This window comes from Haplochromis burtoni, unplaced genomic scaffold, assembly GCF_018398535.1.
Source record: "Haplochromis burtoni strain Fernald_Lab_line unplaced genomic scaffold, NCSU_Asbu1 Contig_155, whole genome shotgun sequence".
NCBI lineage: Eukaryota > Metazoa > Chordata > Actinopteri > Cichliformes > Cichlidae > Haplochromis > Haplochromis burtoni.
Window position 1 is genome coordinate 877,487 of NW_024582516.1, and position 16,274 is coordinate 893,760.

Consider the following 16,274-nt stretch of genomic DNA (forward strand, 5'->3'; position numbering starts at 1 on the left):
ATTCTATCGCGATATTTCATTTTCCTATCGTTGCCTAACATTATACCGGTATTACCGTGAACGGTATAATATGGCCCAGCCCTAGTAAGTATATGTATATTGTGATTTCTGCATTGTTTGCTTTTCCTTGCTTAAGAAATGTAATGGAAACAATCAGTGTTGACCAATTTTACCGCCCTCCATCAGTTCCTGTTTGCTGGCACCCACATGAGAGACGATATCGCGTCTGAGGCCTATGAGGACGAGTTGGACATGGGTCGCTCTGGATCGTACCTCAACAGCAGCATAACGTCAGCATGGAGCGAGCACAGCCTGGACCCTGAGGACATCAGGGTGAGGGGTGTTTCCACCAACTTTTACATTTCCATTGTGCACCTTTTGAATCCTCCAAAAATACTGAGCCATGGCAGTTTTTTATTGCAGACACCAGACGAAATGGGCCATCTCAATTCTATTAATGGCTGTGGCATAAGATCTTGCGACAGCCTTTGGGAAAAACGTGCCAACGTGAGCAGAGATATCTGTTTGTCTGTTAGAGCTGAAGAAGTCTCTCTACCAAAATATTTGGGTACCTTAAGCCTATAATGTAGAAGAGGGGGTTTTATGGTGACATCCAGGTGTTTGAGAGCATTCACTGTCACGGAGGGAAATGCAGATTGAAATCCAACTGATTCAGGATCTGAGCTTAGAGGCTGTTTCAGACCTAACACTAAAAGACACTCCGTTTTCTTATTTGATGCTGTCCTAAACTGTCCCGTCTTTGCTTTTTTTCAGCATGTGATACTCTGTAATGCATTATTTAAAAACTGTTTGTAGTCACGTGTCATTAGGTAGTGCTGCATGCTTTCTGTGCAGCAGATTGTGTGCTTTTCTGTAGCAGTGTTTGAGCGCGACCTTTGTTTGTTTGTTTTCTTTATTTAGCCAGGTTAATGTCTTTAAAAAAAGACTTATAACTTTGTATCTGTCTTATCATTGATGTGTAGGAAGAGCTGAAGAAACTGTACTCCCAGTTGGAGATTTACAAAAGGAAGAAGATGCTAGCAAACAACCCTCATCTCCAGAAAAAGCGAAGCTCTAAGAAAGGGTTAGGTCGCTCGCTGATGAGGCGCATCACAGAGATTCCCGAGTCCGTGCATCGCCAGTGCAGCCGTGAAGAGAAGGAGGCGGGAGAGCATGGCAGCAATCGTAACAGCATCTCCATGCTGAAGAAAACCCCCTTGGATACGACTCACCCAGCAAAACCAGCGAAGGAAGAGACACTGAAGAACAAGGTGTTCTCCCTGAAGAAGTCACACAGTAGCTATGATCACGTCCGGGACCAGAATGAGGACTCCAGCAGCACTGTAAATGATAAGATTGATGAGAACACAGCTGAAGGGTCCCTCCTGGATACACTTATGGGCAAGAAGCTGGTCAAGAAGACATCCAGTGAGAACATAAACGCCCCCAGTGAATCTACAGAATCAGTTCCCTTGGTATGCAAGTCAGCAAGCGCCCATAATCTCTCTGCAGACAAGAAACCAATTCATCCTAGAGCCTCCATGCTGCAGAAGTCCCTCAGTGTCATTGCTAGTGCCAAAGAGAAGACTTTGGGCTTGACTGGAAAGACCCAGGGTACAGAGGAAAGCAATAAGAAGAGTCAGCCAAAGAGCAAAGACACAAAGGCAAATGTAGAGCCAGAAAATGAATGCCAACCCAAGATGATTATCAGCCAGTCAGTCGAGTACAAACAAAGCACCACAAAAGGCATAATCATGAAACAGCCAGTTAGTGGCAGCCAACCGACAATCTGCTCCGACCCCATTAAGGGAAAAGACCTCTATGATCTCTCAGAAGTATGCCCCTGGGAGGTGGAAGATCTCCCAACTCCATCTGAAAATAAGGTTCAAAAGCATGTATCTATTGCACCAAAGGAAACCACAACTGTTCATGGAGGTAGCACAAAAGGAGCCAAGTCTCAGAAGCAGAAAGGTTCTGATCATTCTCCATCCAGTGGCAGGCACCCAAAGGAGATTCAGAGGTCATCGGCTATTCGAGCAGAGGTGTGCCCATGGGAAGACAGAGGTGAGAGTCAAGCCAGTCAAGCGGAACCATCGAAGCAATCGATGTCTCAGTCTAAAGCCCAGCAGCCTCCATCTTCAGTTGAAAGCTCCAGAACACATCGGGCAGATGTTTGTCCCTGGGACTTCGAAGAGCTGAAAAAACCAACAGAGTCAGCTCACTCACCAGACGTGACAAAGCAGAAAAAGGGAACCTCTCCAATGGATGTGAGAGATCCACCTAAAGGATCACTCCAGCCACTAATATCAAAAGTCGACGTCTGTCCATGGGAATTCGACAACAGTGCAGCTGCTCCAAATTCAGAGAGGATACCCAGCCCCTCACAAGCACCCAAAACCAAGGAGTCCCCTTCTAAAAAGAAAGGGCCCCCTTTCACAAGAACAGTTGACCAAGAAAAATCAAAAGACACTGATGATGAGAAAAGCAGAACAAAGGTGAAGGACAAGAGTAAATCTTCAGAGAAACATGTCGGCCAGCAAAGAATGGCCGAGGTCTGCCCGTGGGATGTAGAGAGTCACCAGGAAATGCTGCTGGTAGAAAAAAGGAAAAGCGCTAATGTTGGAGCAGCCAAAGAAAAGCAGGCGGAAGTCTGTCCGTGGGATTTTGAGGAAAAAACGGGTACAGACAAAAGTGCTTCTGCAGTGAAACAGAGCAAACCAACTCCTAAAGGGGGGCCTGTAGGTGCTGCTAAAAAGGCAGATGTTTGTCCCTGGGACTTTGAGGATAGTACGTCGAGCAAGAAAGCATGACACTCAACCTTAATGGACCACTGATATATTATAATTATTGATGTATACTTTTTTTCCACTTTGAAATCGTTAAATATCACCTTTTACTATTAGTACGGTGACTTGGAAGCAAAGTTGATCCACAAGTTGCCTTCCTTTCCAAGGTTTTGTTCCTGTTTTATCTATTTTGGAAAAAAGTGAAATCTACAAAAAAAAAAGTCATGATGAGCATTCCAGATTATTACAGGAAACTCCTGAAGAGAAATTGTAGACTAATTATGCAACTTTTAATTCAGTCTTTTCACTTCATAAGCAATGTTAAACATCCATGTTCACCATGTCAGCTGTTCTTACATTTTTTTTGCTATGATTAGTTCTTGGACGAGACTGTAGAGACAAATATTGATGTGTATAAACAAGAAAGTATAAAATTAAGGTTGAATTGCATAACAGGGAAAGTGAAAGCCAAAGAACAAGTGAACAGTTGCAAAGAGGGATGCAGGTCTCGAAGCTCTAAAGTTAATTTATTAGTTTTTGTCCTTGGCGTAGGAAAGAAATCAGTCTATAGCACTTTAGCCAATTTCACAAATTAAGAACTGAGGACAGGTTATGTCCAACTTGTACATTTTGTCTTCTTATTTTCAACCACATGGCATGATATCACACACGATATAACACACTGACCAAACTCAGACATGTTTTGTTTGTTTGTTTGTTTGTTTTTTGTTTAGATCTATTTAATTGTAGTTCTCGGCAGATTAAAATGCTTCCAAGTCTGCGGAGATGTACTGTATGTGCCTATCTAACTAGCATTGTCTTGTATCAGTCTGAAGAGAAGCGAGTGTCTTCTTCTTCAGCATTTTGTGATGGTGAATTATATAAACAGCATGCACAGCCAGGTATCGAGAGTAGATGAAGCCTACCGATTTGTCTACTAAAACAGTTAATGTGTTGGCAAATCTATAATGTTGTTTTCAGTTCACTTTTTTGAGACCCTGTTTTATAGTTTCAAAAGCTAAAGGGTGATATTTGAGAGCAGCGTTAACATGAATGTGTCAGATATGTTCACATATGTCAAAAGTAGTGAAGGAAAAGTTATTTGCACCAGCTTTGTGTATGAATCCAGCTTGGATCTTCGTCTTGCACCAAATGTGAGTAAGTGTGTGCCTGAGGATGCAATATTTAAAGGACAAATGAGATGCAGAAAAATTTGCAGAAGATCTGTTCTTGCCTTTGTGTTTACCGTCCTACTGCCTCAACGTAAAAACAAAAAGGAAAGCAACTTCTCTTACACAATAACAGAAGCATTCTGGGTAATTAAAACTTGGGTTCTGTCTAGTAGTTGTGGCCACTAAAATTTGCCAGATAGTCCCACTAAGGAGACTTCTGGCTTAGCTAAAACTGTCTGGAAGTTATTACTTAGTCTGGATAATCATCCATCAAAATTAAACAAATTAACATGCTATGCATCTGTAGATTATAGTCTAATGTAATGGCCTAAAAGCAAAAGATACCCTGTTTGAAAATGAAGGAGACACTAATCGCTTTTGGGTCATGTCAGCAAGGGCAGTTAGCATAAATATCGAAAATGTGGAGATCCATGCTGTAGCAACAGAAAGTAACCTTTAGTCAAAGAAATGAGCTGCCTGAAATGCTGCTGTGCCTCTGGGACCTTGTTTTTCATGGACATAGCTACTTTTTCTGGATCTTGCAGCGATAGATGACTTTGTTAGCTACACTTGTGTGCTACACTGCACTTGAGCCCACTATGTTTAAGTCAGTCAATCCCTTGAGAATGTTGAAAATGCCCAACTTTACAGTGTGCGAGTGATCTGACAAATATTATAGATTATGATGCATTTCAATGTACTAAGAGTCTATGCAAGAGGTCTGTACAACAGTTGTAATGAGTGTGAGTGCTGGTATGTTTTTGTTTACACTCACCTGTTCACTGTTCATTAGCGCAAATCTTGACTCAGTCAGTCACATGGTAACTCAGTCCATTTAGGTATGTAGACATGGTCAATATGACCTGCTAATAGGGAAGTTTAGAATGGGAAAAATCTGTGATTTAAGTGACTGAACGTAGTATGATTGTGGTTGTCAGATGAGCTGGGATGAATATTTCAGAAACTGCTGATTTGTTAATATTTTCTCACATTCCTGCTCTAGAGTTTACAGAGAATGGTCCAAAAACAGAGAAAAATATCCGGTGAATGGCAGTTCTCTGGGCAAAAATGACATTTTTGATGTGAGAAGTCGGAAGAGAATGGCCAAACTACTTGGAACTGATAGGAAAGAAAGAAAAATACTTATAACCACTTGTTACAAGCAACGTATGCAGAAGAGCATCTCTTAACCTTGAAGCCGATGAACTATAGCAGGAGAAGCCTGTCCTAGATGCTATTTCTGTCAGCTAAGAACAAGAAACTGAGCCTATTTCACATTGACTCACCAGAACTGGACAATAGAAGACTGGAAAAATATTCCCTCTGGTCTAAGAAGCCTCAATTTCTGCTCCAACATTTGCATGGTAGAGTTAGAAGCTGGAGTTAACAACACAAAAGTATGGTTCAATTCTGTATCAGTGGTTCAGGGTGATGCTGGTGGTGTTGTAATAGCTTGGGGGATGTAGGCCTCTAATACAAATTCATCACCGTTTAAATGCCACAGCCTACCCCAGTATTGTTGCTGATCCTTTTATGATCACAGCGTACCTATTGTCCGATAGCTGCTCCCCGTAGGCTAACGCAAACCTCAAATCATCTCAAATGGTTTCTTGAACATTACGTTAAGTTCACTGTACTCAAATGGCCTCCACCAAACCTTAATCCAATAGCGCACCTTCCAGTGGTGAGATTCACATTATGGATCTACAGCAACTGTGTGATCATGCCACTATGAACCAAAGTCTCTGAAGAATATTTCCAGGACTTTGCTCGCTAGTACCAGGTTGGGTTAGTTAAGGTAAGTTGATGACTTATACCTTCATCCTCACTTCCACATGTGGTTCTTTCTGGCTCCAAAAAATAGAAGAAATCCCAACAGCAGCCGAAATGCCAAACTCAACTCTTCATCAGTGATGTCATGTTGTTCACATCCATCTTTTATTTACTTATATAGTGTTTCAAAGTTTATGGTCTAGTGCAGATTAAGCATCAAGTCTGAAATCTGCAATGTAGGAAACTCTGGACACAGACAGGGATGAATGAAGTTTCATCAAGTATGATCCTATCTAAATGATAGAAACAGTGGCCATAACTTCCAAAATAAAATCCAAGTTTTTATTAACTGGATAAAGGAACTGTCATTGAATGATGTGAAATACTGACAATAGTGTGACCTTTTATATTTAAAGGTTAAGCACTGCTGCAGTTTTTCTTTGCATCTCCATATTAGGCGTCATTTCAACTTAAATACAAATCAGACTGAACCCCCATTTGTTTATCAACCTAATAAGTTCATAATTAAACTTAGCATGGTAGTTATCAAATAATAATCTGACTAAATCTTTTAAAGGTTTTGAGATGTGCCGTGTTTTGTATCAAAATGTCTAAATAGTCACCATAAACTATCAAAGTGAAAAAAATACCCGCATTTATATTTGCAGTTGTGTGTCAGTAAAGCATCCACAGTGCATTGTGGTATCTTGTGAGAATTACTGATTGTAATTGTCTGTGTTCATGTTAATTTCCTCAGAACCCATTAGGGGTTGGTAATTACTATGATTCAGGCCAGTACCCATCGGTGAGTTTTCTTGAATTACTAAATTTCTTTGGCACAACTCAAATGAAAACAATCCAGCAACTGATATCATTTTCTGAGAATTACCTCCACCTCCAGCCTGTGGGAGGTGTCAGAGAGCACTGATTGATTGCAATCCTTTGATGGATCCTTGTGATCTTTATGAACCAGATGTTAAGTGTCATCTATCATCTGAGTCAGGATTTTATTGCATGAGTACAGCGACATTTGAAAAGACCCTTCTTTATTTAAACCTAACTTTGGAGTCACTGCCATTTTCACTGAACTCGGGAGAAGAATAACCTGCTGCCTCTTTTACTGTCACTGTAGGAAAGTTATTTCAAAATGGAAAGATGTGTTTGTTTCATATTTCAAAGTGAAATGGAGCGAATAGAGGCTCCATGATTTTGGTTGAATTTAATCCCAAAAAGAAAAAGAACCAAAAACAAGCAATATGTTAGCATTTTTAACAACAGAAGGAATTTTTATGGTGTCATTTATGTTGATTTTAAAACTAAACCCCAAAAAATGACAGTGCAACATCCCAGCACTAAATGAAGTCACTGTTTTATGTAACTTTGAGTCTACTTTTTTAATTTACAATAGCGTGCTTGCTGCAGGAATTCTCAGTTCTGCCAGTCCATAGCTGTATGTGTATTAAACAGTGTGATACATAACCAAGTGTTTGTTACTGTCCGTCTCTCTGGAATTCATCAATGAGTCTGTGAGTATTTGAACCTCAGCCATTTACTCGGGTGTGAAAATCCAAGACCACTGTTCTTGTACCACGCCGTGTCCCGTAGCTTCTTTGTCCTCCAATTGGGTCGTCTCTACCATGGTGCATTTTTGTTGGTTAGCTGCTTTCATTTAAACCTGACTTCTATTTCTTGTGACCAAACAAAGTCACACAAAGGCAAATACAACTACTACTATCGCTACTACTACTACTACTCAACGCTGTAACGTCGTAAATCTTGCTCTTGTGGCTTCTGCATGAATTCAAGAAATTAGTAGGACCGATGTTTCACTGCCCTTGATAGAACAAAAAAAAAATAAAGAAAAGAAAAGAAAAAATTGATCTTTTATGGACTGTTACAAGTTGTATAGTGAGTGATACTGTCTCTAACCCACTGTATTGTGCTTGTTATAACTATTGCTCTATGACAAGCTTATAGCATCAATATATGGGAATATTTGGTAGATTTATATTGTGTTATATTGTGATAGCATGTACATAAAAGATACCTCCTCTGCAATAAATATTTATATGAAAATTAACTGTGCGTTCTCCTCTGTTTCCACTACAATGCTTCAGATCCTACAGGAAGACAGTCCCATGATGCATTTCTGCTTATAATCATGCCTGTCTCAGATTGATTTGCTTATTCTTTGTGCAGACATACAGTTGGAGAAAGTCCAGCATTTAACGACCTTGTGCATCATAACCACTTTAGAGTATGTGCTTCTTGGCGACTGCCCTGAAATGCTTTTATGGCTCATTGTGGTCTTTTTGGATGAAGATCAATGGATATTCTCTACACGAAGCAGGACACAGAAGATTATATCAAATGCTGACTCCAGACCCCTGAAGAAAAACTGAGTGCTGTTATTTTACTATTCTGAGATAATTATCCGCCAAGGTGAAATTATTTCATACCTAAGCCAAAGGGAAAACCTGCTCTGTTAATACTGTTTAAAGCAACATAAAATCATAGCAGTCAATGAAATATCAAGTGTGTATATGCACATGCACATGCAAATACAGTATATAAGGCTAAACAGATTATGTACAATTGTAATGAGTCTTCAGGAATGGTTCTTGGATGTCCTCTGCCTTCTGTTCTGTTCTCTGTCAAGATGATCCTATACTGCTTTAATTTTGAGGTCTGGCCTCTGGGGAGGTCAGTCAATGACTAATAGTGTTCTATTGTCTGTTTTTTCCACCAAGGTCTGCTTTTACTGCAATGGCAGTGTGTTTGGGATCATTGTCTTGCAGGAAAATGAAGCCATTGCAGTTAAATGCTTTCCAGATGATATTACATGGGGAATCAAAAAATTTGGCAGTGCTTTGGTGTGTTTAAAATTCAGTTTTGACAAAATCCCCCAACACCACTTATTAAAATACAGCCCCAAACCAGGACAGAATCTCCACCATGTTTTATAGGATGTACACACTCATGGTTACCGATGATACGTCTCTCCTGACTTCCTTTGTGCGCACTGACAATGATCTGAACCGAAAATCTCACAATAAGATCCATAACAACATAATATTTTCAGTCCAGTTCTTTTGTAATTTTATATATCTCGAGCTTTTCTTCCTTAAGAATGGCTTCTTAACTCTTGGGCCAACCTACTACTGACACTATTTCTGATGAGTCTTCAGTAAACAGCAGATGGATCAGCTGAAAGGCCAGATGCAACAATCAGGCCCTTTGAGGTCTTTAGTGGATTTCCTAAGGACATGACTTTCTGATACTTTCAGATCTGCTGTAGATATTTTTTAGGCCTCCCACTTCTTCTTTTGTCCTAAACTAAACTGTCCAATTTACTTATTTATTTATTTATTTTACAGTTTTTAGGGATATGCTGTGCACCATGCAAAAATGCACAAGGTTTTCAGCTAGTAACTCTTTATCACCTCGTGCAAAAATACTGCCTTTCCAGTTGTGTTATCTTAGGCATTTTTCATAGATTTAACTGAAGAAATGGGACTAAATCATGTGTCTTTGTGACAGGCTGCTGGTAACAAAGTGCCTTAAGATACCATTAAAAGTTCTTTGCTAAGTTGACTGTTTGTGTATACACGACACAGGTTCATCTCTTTAGTTCGGTGCATTTATTATGCTTGAATGATTCATAGGTCAAGGTTAAGTGGCTTAGTAAACAAAACAAAAATCCTCTGAAATGGTCCATTGCAAGCACTGGACTAAAAGTGAGAGAAAGCCAATGTGCATAGAAACTTTTATGTTCACAAAGGATGGAGAACTCTGGCTGTATGGAAGCAAAATATGGAAGAAATGAGGGCTGACTCTAGACTACAACAGTTTTGAACATCCCATAAGACGAGATGCAGTCAGATATCAGTGCAAAAGGCTAAGCATTGACTGCTCTTTAAAGAGCATTTGCAGAGCCTTTCTAATAAATACAAGATCAATACAGGCTGCTACAGGGAACTAAAATTGAGAAACATTAGAGCAGAAAAGAACTAATTATGATAAATAACCTGTGATGTGCTGATACTGGATAAATGGAACTTGATGCTCCATTTAATATTAATTATGGTTAGAAAGCAGTTTGAGTCATCCGAGGATAACATAAAAAATATTGAATGCACATGTTGAGATAATGAGCTTTTCTATATCTAGATTCTTTTTTTAACACTTTTACCCAGAGTGTTATTATATTTTTTTCATTGTGGTTTCAGGTACTCATATTTTCTTTCTTTCCTGTTTGTTTATTCTTATTGTTAGCAACAGTAGAAAGCTATTGTCAGGGGCTGAGTGTGTGACCCAGCATTTTGAGTTTATTTTGTATTTTTGATTCCTCGCGTTTCATTGGAATTATGTTAAGTTGTGATAACAGGTTCTTGTGTTATTATTAGTTAGAGTTTAGTTGAGTTTTAGTCTAGGTTATATTGCACCTATGTCTCTGTGTTTGTGAGTCTTTTCCTGTCGTCTGTGCTAGTCTGTCATGTATTTCTTGTCTTTGTGTTTCATGTTGTCAAGCTTGTGTTATCATGTCTACGTCTCTCCATGTTTCCTGTTTTATTTTGAAACTCTTGCATTCAAGGTATTTTGTTTTACTTCCTGGGTGGCGTCATGTTCATTTGTGTCAGCTGTGTCTCCCTAGGTGTTTCCATTTCCCTCATTACCCTCTCTCCTGACTTCTTCCAGAATCAGAATCAGAAAGACTTTATTCATCCCCAAGGGGCAATTAACATATAACAGTGACTAAAAGTGAACAAAGTGTCAGTAGTATAAAAAGAGTGTAGAGTAGTTTATGTTTCTGGTGTGGGAGATGGTCTTATCGGCTGGAGTTAAAAAGCAGAGTGGCTTTGGGGACACAGGTGGCTCTCCTCCTCTCAGTCCTGCAGGAAATGCAGCGGAGGAGTCGCCCAGAGGGGAGCCATTGAAATGGTCATTGATGATTTTGGCTACCTGTCTTTGGGCTCTGACAGGCAGGCCAATGATTTTAGAGCACACTGATGCAGTGTGCTGCAGTCTGTTCCTGTTCTGAACGCTGAGGGAGTGGAGCCAGCAGGTGATGGAGAAGGTCATGATGCTTTCCAGGAAGGCATAGTAAAAAGTCGTCTTGATGGGTGTGCTGACTCCAAAGGAGTTGAGTTTCCTAAGGAGGTATAGTCGTTGGTGGCACCTCCTGAGAATCTCCTCTGTGTTGGCAGAGAATTTCAGGAGGTTGTGAAAGATGGTTCCCAGGTATTTGTACTCCTCAACTACCTCCACTGGCTTCCCGTGGATGGTGGTGGTGGCTGAAGCAGCCAGATCCCTCTGCCTACTGGAGAAGGTCACCACCATCTCTTTGGTTTTGCTCACGTTCAGTTCAAGTTTGGAGCTGTCACACCACTCTACAAACTCCTGCAGAGCGGGCCCGTGGTGTTGTGAGGGGCCTGACAGCAGTGACAGGAGAACTGTGTTGTCAGCATATTGAACCAGCTGACAGTTGGGCTGTGTGGATCTGCAGTCATCAGTGGAGAGGATGAAGAGCAGGGGGGAGAGCCCACAGCCCTGGGGGGAGCCAGTGGAGATGGAACGGAGACCGGAGAGAGAGTTGTTCACCCGAACTTTCTGAGTCCTGTTGGTCAAAAAGTCCAATATCCACAGTATTAGCTGATCATTCCGGTGAAATTGAGTGGAAAGCTTAGTGGCCAGGATATGAGGCTGCAGAGTGTTGAACGCTGATGAGAAATCAGCAAACAGAAGTCTGTCGGAGGAGTCAGGGAGCTCCAGATGTTTGTGGATGGGGTCCAAGATGAAGATTTTTGCATCATAGACACCTCTGCGTGCATGGTAAGCAAACTGGAATGGGTCCATCAGGGGGTCAGTTGTTCTTACAATGTGCTGTTTTATGATCTTCTCCATGGCCTTCATCACCAGGGAGGTGAGGGCCACAGGACGAAGATTATTCAGAGACTTTGGGTTGTTTCTTTTGGAGATGGGGATGACTGTCGAGTGTTTCCACAGCTGGGGGACGGTGTGACTGTCAATTGAGTGTTGAAATAGAGTCCGGAACACACTTCCTAGTTGCCCTGCACAGTGCCTCAGAACAGCATGAACCAATTCAATTCTCACATTTGGATTTATCCCTCCATAGGACCTGTTGCCACTTATTTTCAGTTTCCTCAAATATTTTAAGGACACGAGTTTTAAAGCTAATAGTTCTTTGGGAATCACATTGCTGATGTTATTGCAACATCCATCCATCCATTCATTCGCTTCCGCTTATCCTTTTCAGGGTCGCGGGGGGCGCTGGAGCCTATCCCAGCTGTCATAGGGCGAAAGGCGGGGTACACCCTGGACAGGTCGCCAGTCTGTCGCAGGGCTAACAGTTATTGCAACAATACTATTTAATGCCTGCCAAACTGTTACCTTTGGCATTTTTCATAGACTCTGTTACTAGCAGCTTGTCACAAGAAGATTATAATGTATTATTTTTTTTATAATTTCTTTAACAAAGCATCTGAAAACATAACTTAAAACTGGTTCTTTGCTAAGTTGTCTGTTATGTATAGACAGTGAACAGCACATGAATCACAGCCTTTCGTGGCAGGGGCATGCGTGTAGAGATGGACGGCGGCTGAGAGGAGGCGAGACGGGAGATGAGCGGAAGATGATGGCTTGGCACAAGCCAAAGTATACTCTGCTGCTGACTCATCCATCTTTCAGACGCAGGAACAGCTGAGGGAGGGTCAGAGGGAGGGTGGGGGTGGTGGGTAGTGGGAGGGGGAAAGACACTGAGGACATATCGTGTGTTGTGGTGCACTCATGACTCACAAAGAGGGGGATGCATGCGTGGGGGGGAGAGCAATGTGGGAGATCTGTGTGGAAACACAAAATGTGTACAACATAATTACAGCTGCAAGCATCTGGTTTTTCTCTACTGTAGCTCATGACCACAGAAGGACGTCATTTTGGATTAACCTCCTAAGACCCAAACTCTTCCACGGCATGCATTTTTCATTTCTCTTTGATATTTGGACATATTGGGGCCCGATAAATGTAAAAACAAAGACTTACCAGATATTTTTTTTTACCTTATTTTTGATTTTATGAAAAATAAGAGGCACATATGAGGATATTCGTTTAATATTTTGATAGAACAGTAGCAGTATAATGTCCTCGTAAAGGGATATCAGGCAAAATTGAGCAAAATTGAGTATTTTGGTCTAAATAACCCAAAATGTGATGTCCACATATGTGGACACCAGGTCCTAGGAGGTTAATTTAAAACTTTTATATATTCTGAAATATATAAAAGACTTGGAGCTTGACTTTGTGATCATTATTCCTGTATAAAATCACACAAACTGTTACCTATTAAAAAGTTTGAAATGACACTGAACTTCATGTAGTACAGACACAATTTAAGAGGAGAGTTTGACTTCACCATTTATTTTTCACTGGTAAATTAATGACTTTGTCTCACTGCTGCCCAGACAAACTGCTTTCAGAAATGAGACAATATTCAGATGTGAAGGATAAAGGATATATTTTGTCATTTAAATGCACAAAGTCTGAGTGGTTGGCTCAACAAGGGGTGCCTGCATCTGAACGTGGGCAAGACCCTCCTGTGTTCTCCCTGTCCTAACAAAAAGGAGGAATTTTAAAGCATTTATGACCACAGTGGACAGAATTGGGAATGAGTAGATCAGAGGGACAGCTCAGGTTGGGCAGTTTTGTGACAAAGTTAAAGAGGCAAGCTTGAGGTGGTTTGTGCAAGGAAGGATAGTGGATCTATTGGATGAAGGATGTTGAATATGGAAGTGCCAGAAAGAAGGAAAAGAAGAAGATTTGTGGATGTAGTGAAGGAGGACATTAGGAGGGTTGGTGTGACAGAGGAGGATACTAGGTATAGGGTGAAATGGAGAAAGGTGCTCCATTGTGGTAACCCCAAGTGGACCTATTATCATATGGTATTTTCTGTCATGTATATACTGTTATGTTTTAAATAATCAGGACAACATACACTGTATTGCCAAAAGTACTGACTCACCTATCCAAATCATCAAATCCAGGTGTTCCAATCACTTCCATTGCCACAGGTTTAAAAAACAAACAAACAAGAGCCTAGGCATGCAGACTGCTTCTACAATTATTTGTGGCAGAATGGGTTGGTCTCAGGGGCCCAGTGAATTCCAGCGTGGTACTGTGGTGCCGGATTATGGTGTGGGTTCAGGCGTTGGGCTTGGCTCCTCAGTTCAAGTGAAAGGAACTGTTAATGCTTCAGCATACCAAGAAATCTTAGACAATTTCATGTTTCCCAACTTTGTGGGAACAGTTTGGGGATGAGTAGAGTGGATCAGTACATAAAGCAGGACATAGAAATGAATTTGTGAGTTGGGTCTAGAAGAACTTGACTGGCCTGCACAAAGACCTGACCTCAACCCAACAGAACACCTTTGGAATGAATCAGGGTGGGAATTGCGAGCCAGGCCTCCTCATCCAACATCAGTGTCTGACCTCACAAGTGCACTTCTGGAAAAATGGTTAAAAATTCCTATGAGCACACTTCTAAATCTTGTAAAAAGCCTTCCTAGAAGAGTTGAGGCTGTTATAGCTTCCGAGTGTGGGCCAACATGAAATTAAACCCTGTGGATTAAGGGCTAAATTAGGATACTCGAGTTCATCTGTGTGAAGGCAGATGAGTGAAATACCGCTCCATAATACTTCATACAGCTCTAAATCATTTTTTACTGTTGGACATGTATGTATGATGATATCCTGTGAGCACATGCTGTTTAAACCGTCTGTTTGTGTGGAGCACCCAATTAGGATAAAGATGGCTTAAGGGAGAGGAACTAAGGGCGGCAACAAGACCCAGTATAAGATAAATAAAGATTATTTACAGCCATAAATCTTGCATTGCTTTTCTATAAACTCCAAGAATACAAATATGGGACCAACAGTGAGCAAAAAAGCCCCCCATTAATGTCCTTAACAAGAGTGGTCAGTGACCTTTGAATTGAGATAGGATTTGAATCTTGTTATTGAGTTTCAGTGGGTAAATGTACCTCTGAGCTTTTTGGATTTTCTGACACTTTGGTTTTGTTTTATTTAACGTGGAGTCTGATTTATTTCAGCAGTCAGCTGGATGTTTGATAAGCTGGAGACCCCAGCCAGTAGTACACACCCACAAGCCTCTGTCCTCTGGTCTGGACTCCCACACAGCGTTACAAGCTTCAATGGTGGTTTCATCACTGGAGGAGGCCCTGGTTCATGTAAGCACTCATGACTCACAGAGCGTTCCTGTTACGCTCCTCTGCTGCTGCCGCCAACACCACTACTACCACCTCCACACCCAGAGGGAGGAGGACTGGGAAATAATCGACGCTTTAACAGACAATTCAGCATTCAGGTGCACAATCACGATTGAATTACTTGTGTATGTAATGAATGGGTCATTCAGTTATTTTAAAAAAAATGCCCTGATGTGACTGCTGCTGAGGCAAACAAGTGGAAACAAAGAGCATTAAAACCTTGAAGCTAATGTAACTCTGCTCTATTACGCTCACAGTTCAGCTCTTTACACATGATGACACATCTCTGGAGGACTGATGTCATGTGCATACATCCCAAAACTTGTACCCGAAAAGGACCTTTTAACTCTCGCAGATTCCTGACGCACTCTTAAGGTTTGATTTTTCTTTTATTGTTCATTTATTTGGCACACAGAGCTTTTTTTTTTTTTGTAAAACCTTTTCTTAAAGATTATGTCTGAGCAGGTTGGCAGTACCTCTGAAAATGCTTTATTTTACACTCATCGAAATAGCTTATGATTATAAAACCAGTGACACAATTCTTAGACTTTGGATTTGAGGGTAACACTGTGTCCTGTAACCAGATTCTTTCATTTCCTTCATCAGTTAAGTTCTGTCATGTTTCATTCCTGGCATGATGTGTTAAACTTATGGAGAAATACTCCGTGTTTGCATTTATACTGAGCCAAAAAGGCCATGTGAGTTGAAGGATAAAAGCAGACTTTATTCATTCAGTAGGCATGATAGGCAACAGGTAGGCAGTCAGCGGAGGCAAACCAGACTAAAAATTGCCATTGTAGATACAAGTTACAGAGGCTGGCCTGGGATTGCTACTGACAGGCAATCTACTACATCATAATACTCCCTACATGTAGGTTGTTAGGGCTGAAAATGTGCCAGTGCAGATTGTGACAGAGTAAATATCTGATATTAGAACAGACGCTTTTCTTTGCAAGCTCCTTTGACTACAATGACCTGGATGACTGAGAACCTTCACAGACATATTAGAACAGAGAAATTAAAATAAAAAGACACCACACTGCCATGCAATAGCAAATGATCAATCACGAGTTAGCCATGACCCAAAGCAGGGGTTTGGGCGATTGATTTCCCCAAAGGGCCACATGGAAAAACTGGGACTGTTCAAGTTCATTTTAAACCTACCAGTTTTTTAATGGGATGCCTTGGAAAAATGAATTGTCTACTCCTTTCCTACAGTAAACTCTGATTTATCATCTATTATT

At 40.9% G+C, this 16,274-nt stretch overlaps 1 protein-coding gene across 2 annotated transcripts in view; it reads left to right on the forward strand.

The window, feature by feature from the left end:
* gpr158a (G protein-coupled receptor 158a) overlaps nt 1-4,056 on the forward strand; it is a 101,003-nt gene extending 96,947 nt beyond the window's left edge. Inside the window, exons 10-12 of one of the 2 annotated variants that reach the window (XM_005932128.3) lie at nt 187-333; nt 424-507; nt 984-4,056. In XM_005932128.3, coding sequence (XP_005932190.1) covers nt 187-333; nt 424-507; nt 984-2,810 — 2,058 coding nt within the window. In that variant the 3' untranslated portion in view covers nt 2,811-4,056. The remainder of the gene's footprint in view (nt 1-186; nt 334-423; nt 508-983) is intronic. The other variant, XM_005932129.3, reaches the window with a different exon arrangement.
* The last annotated feature ends 12,218 nt before the right edge of the window (nt 4,057-16,274 follow it).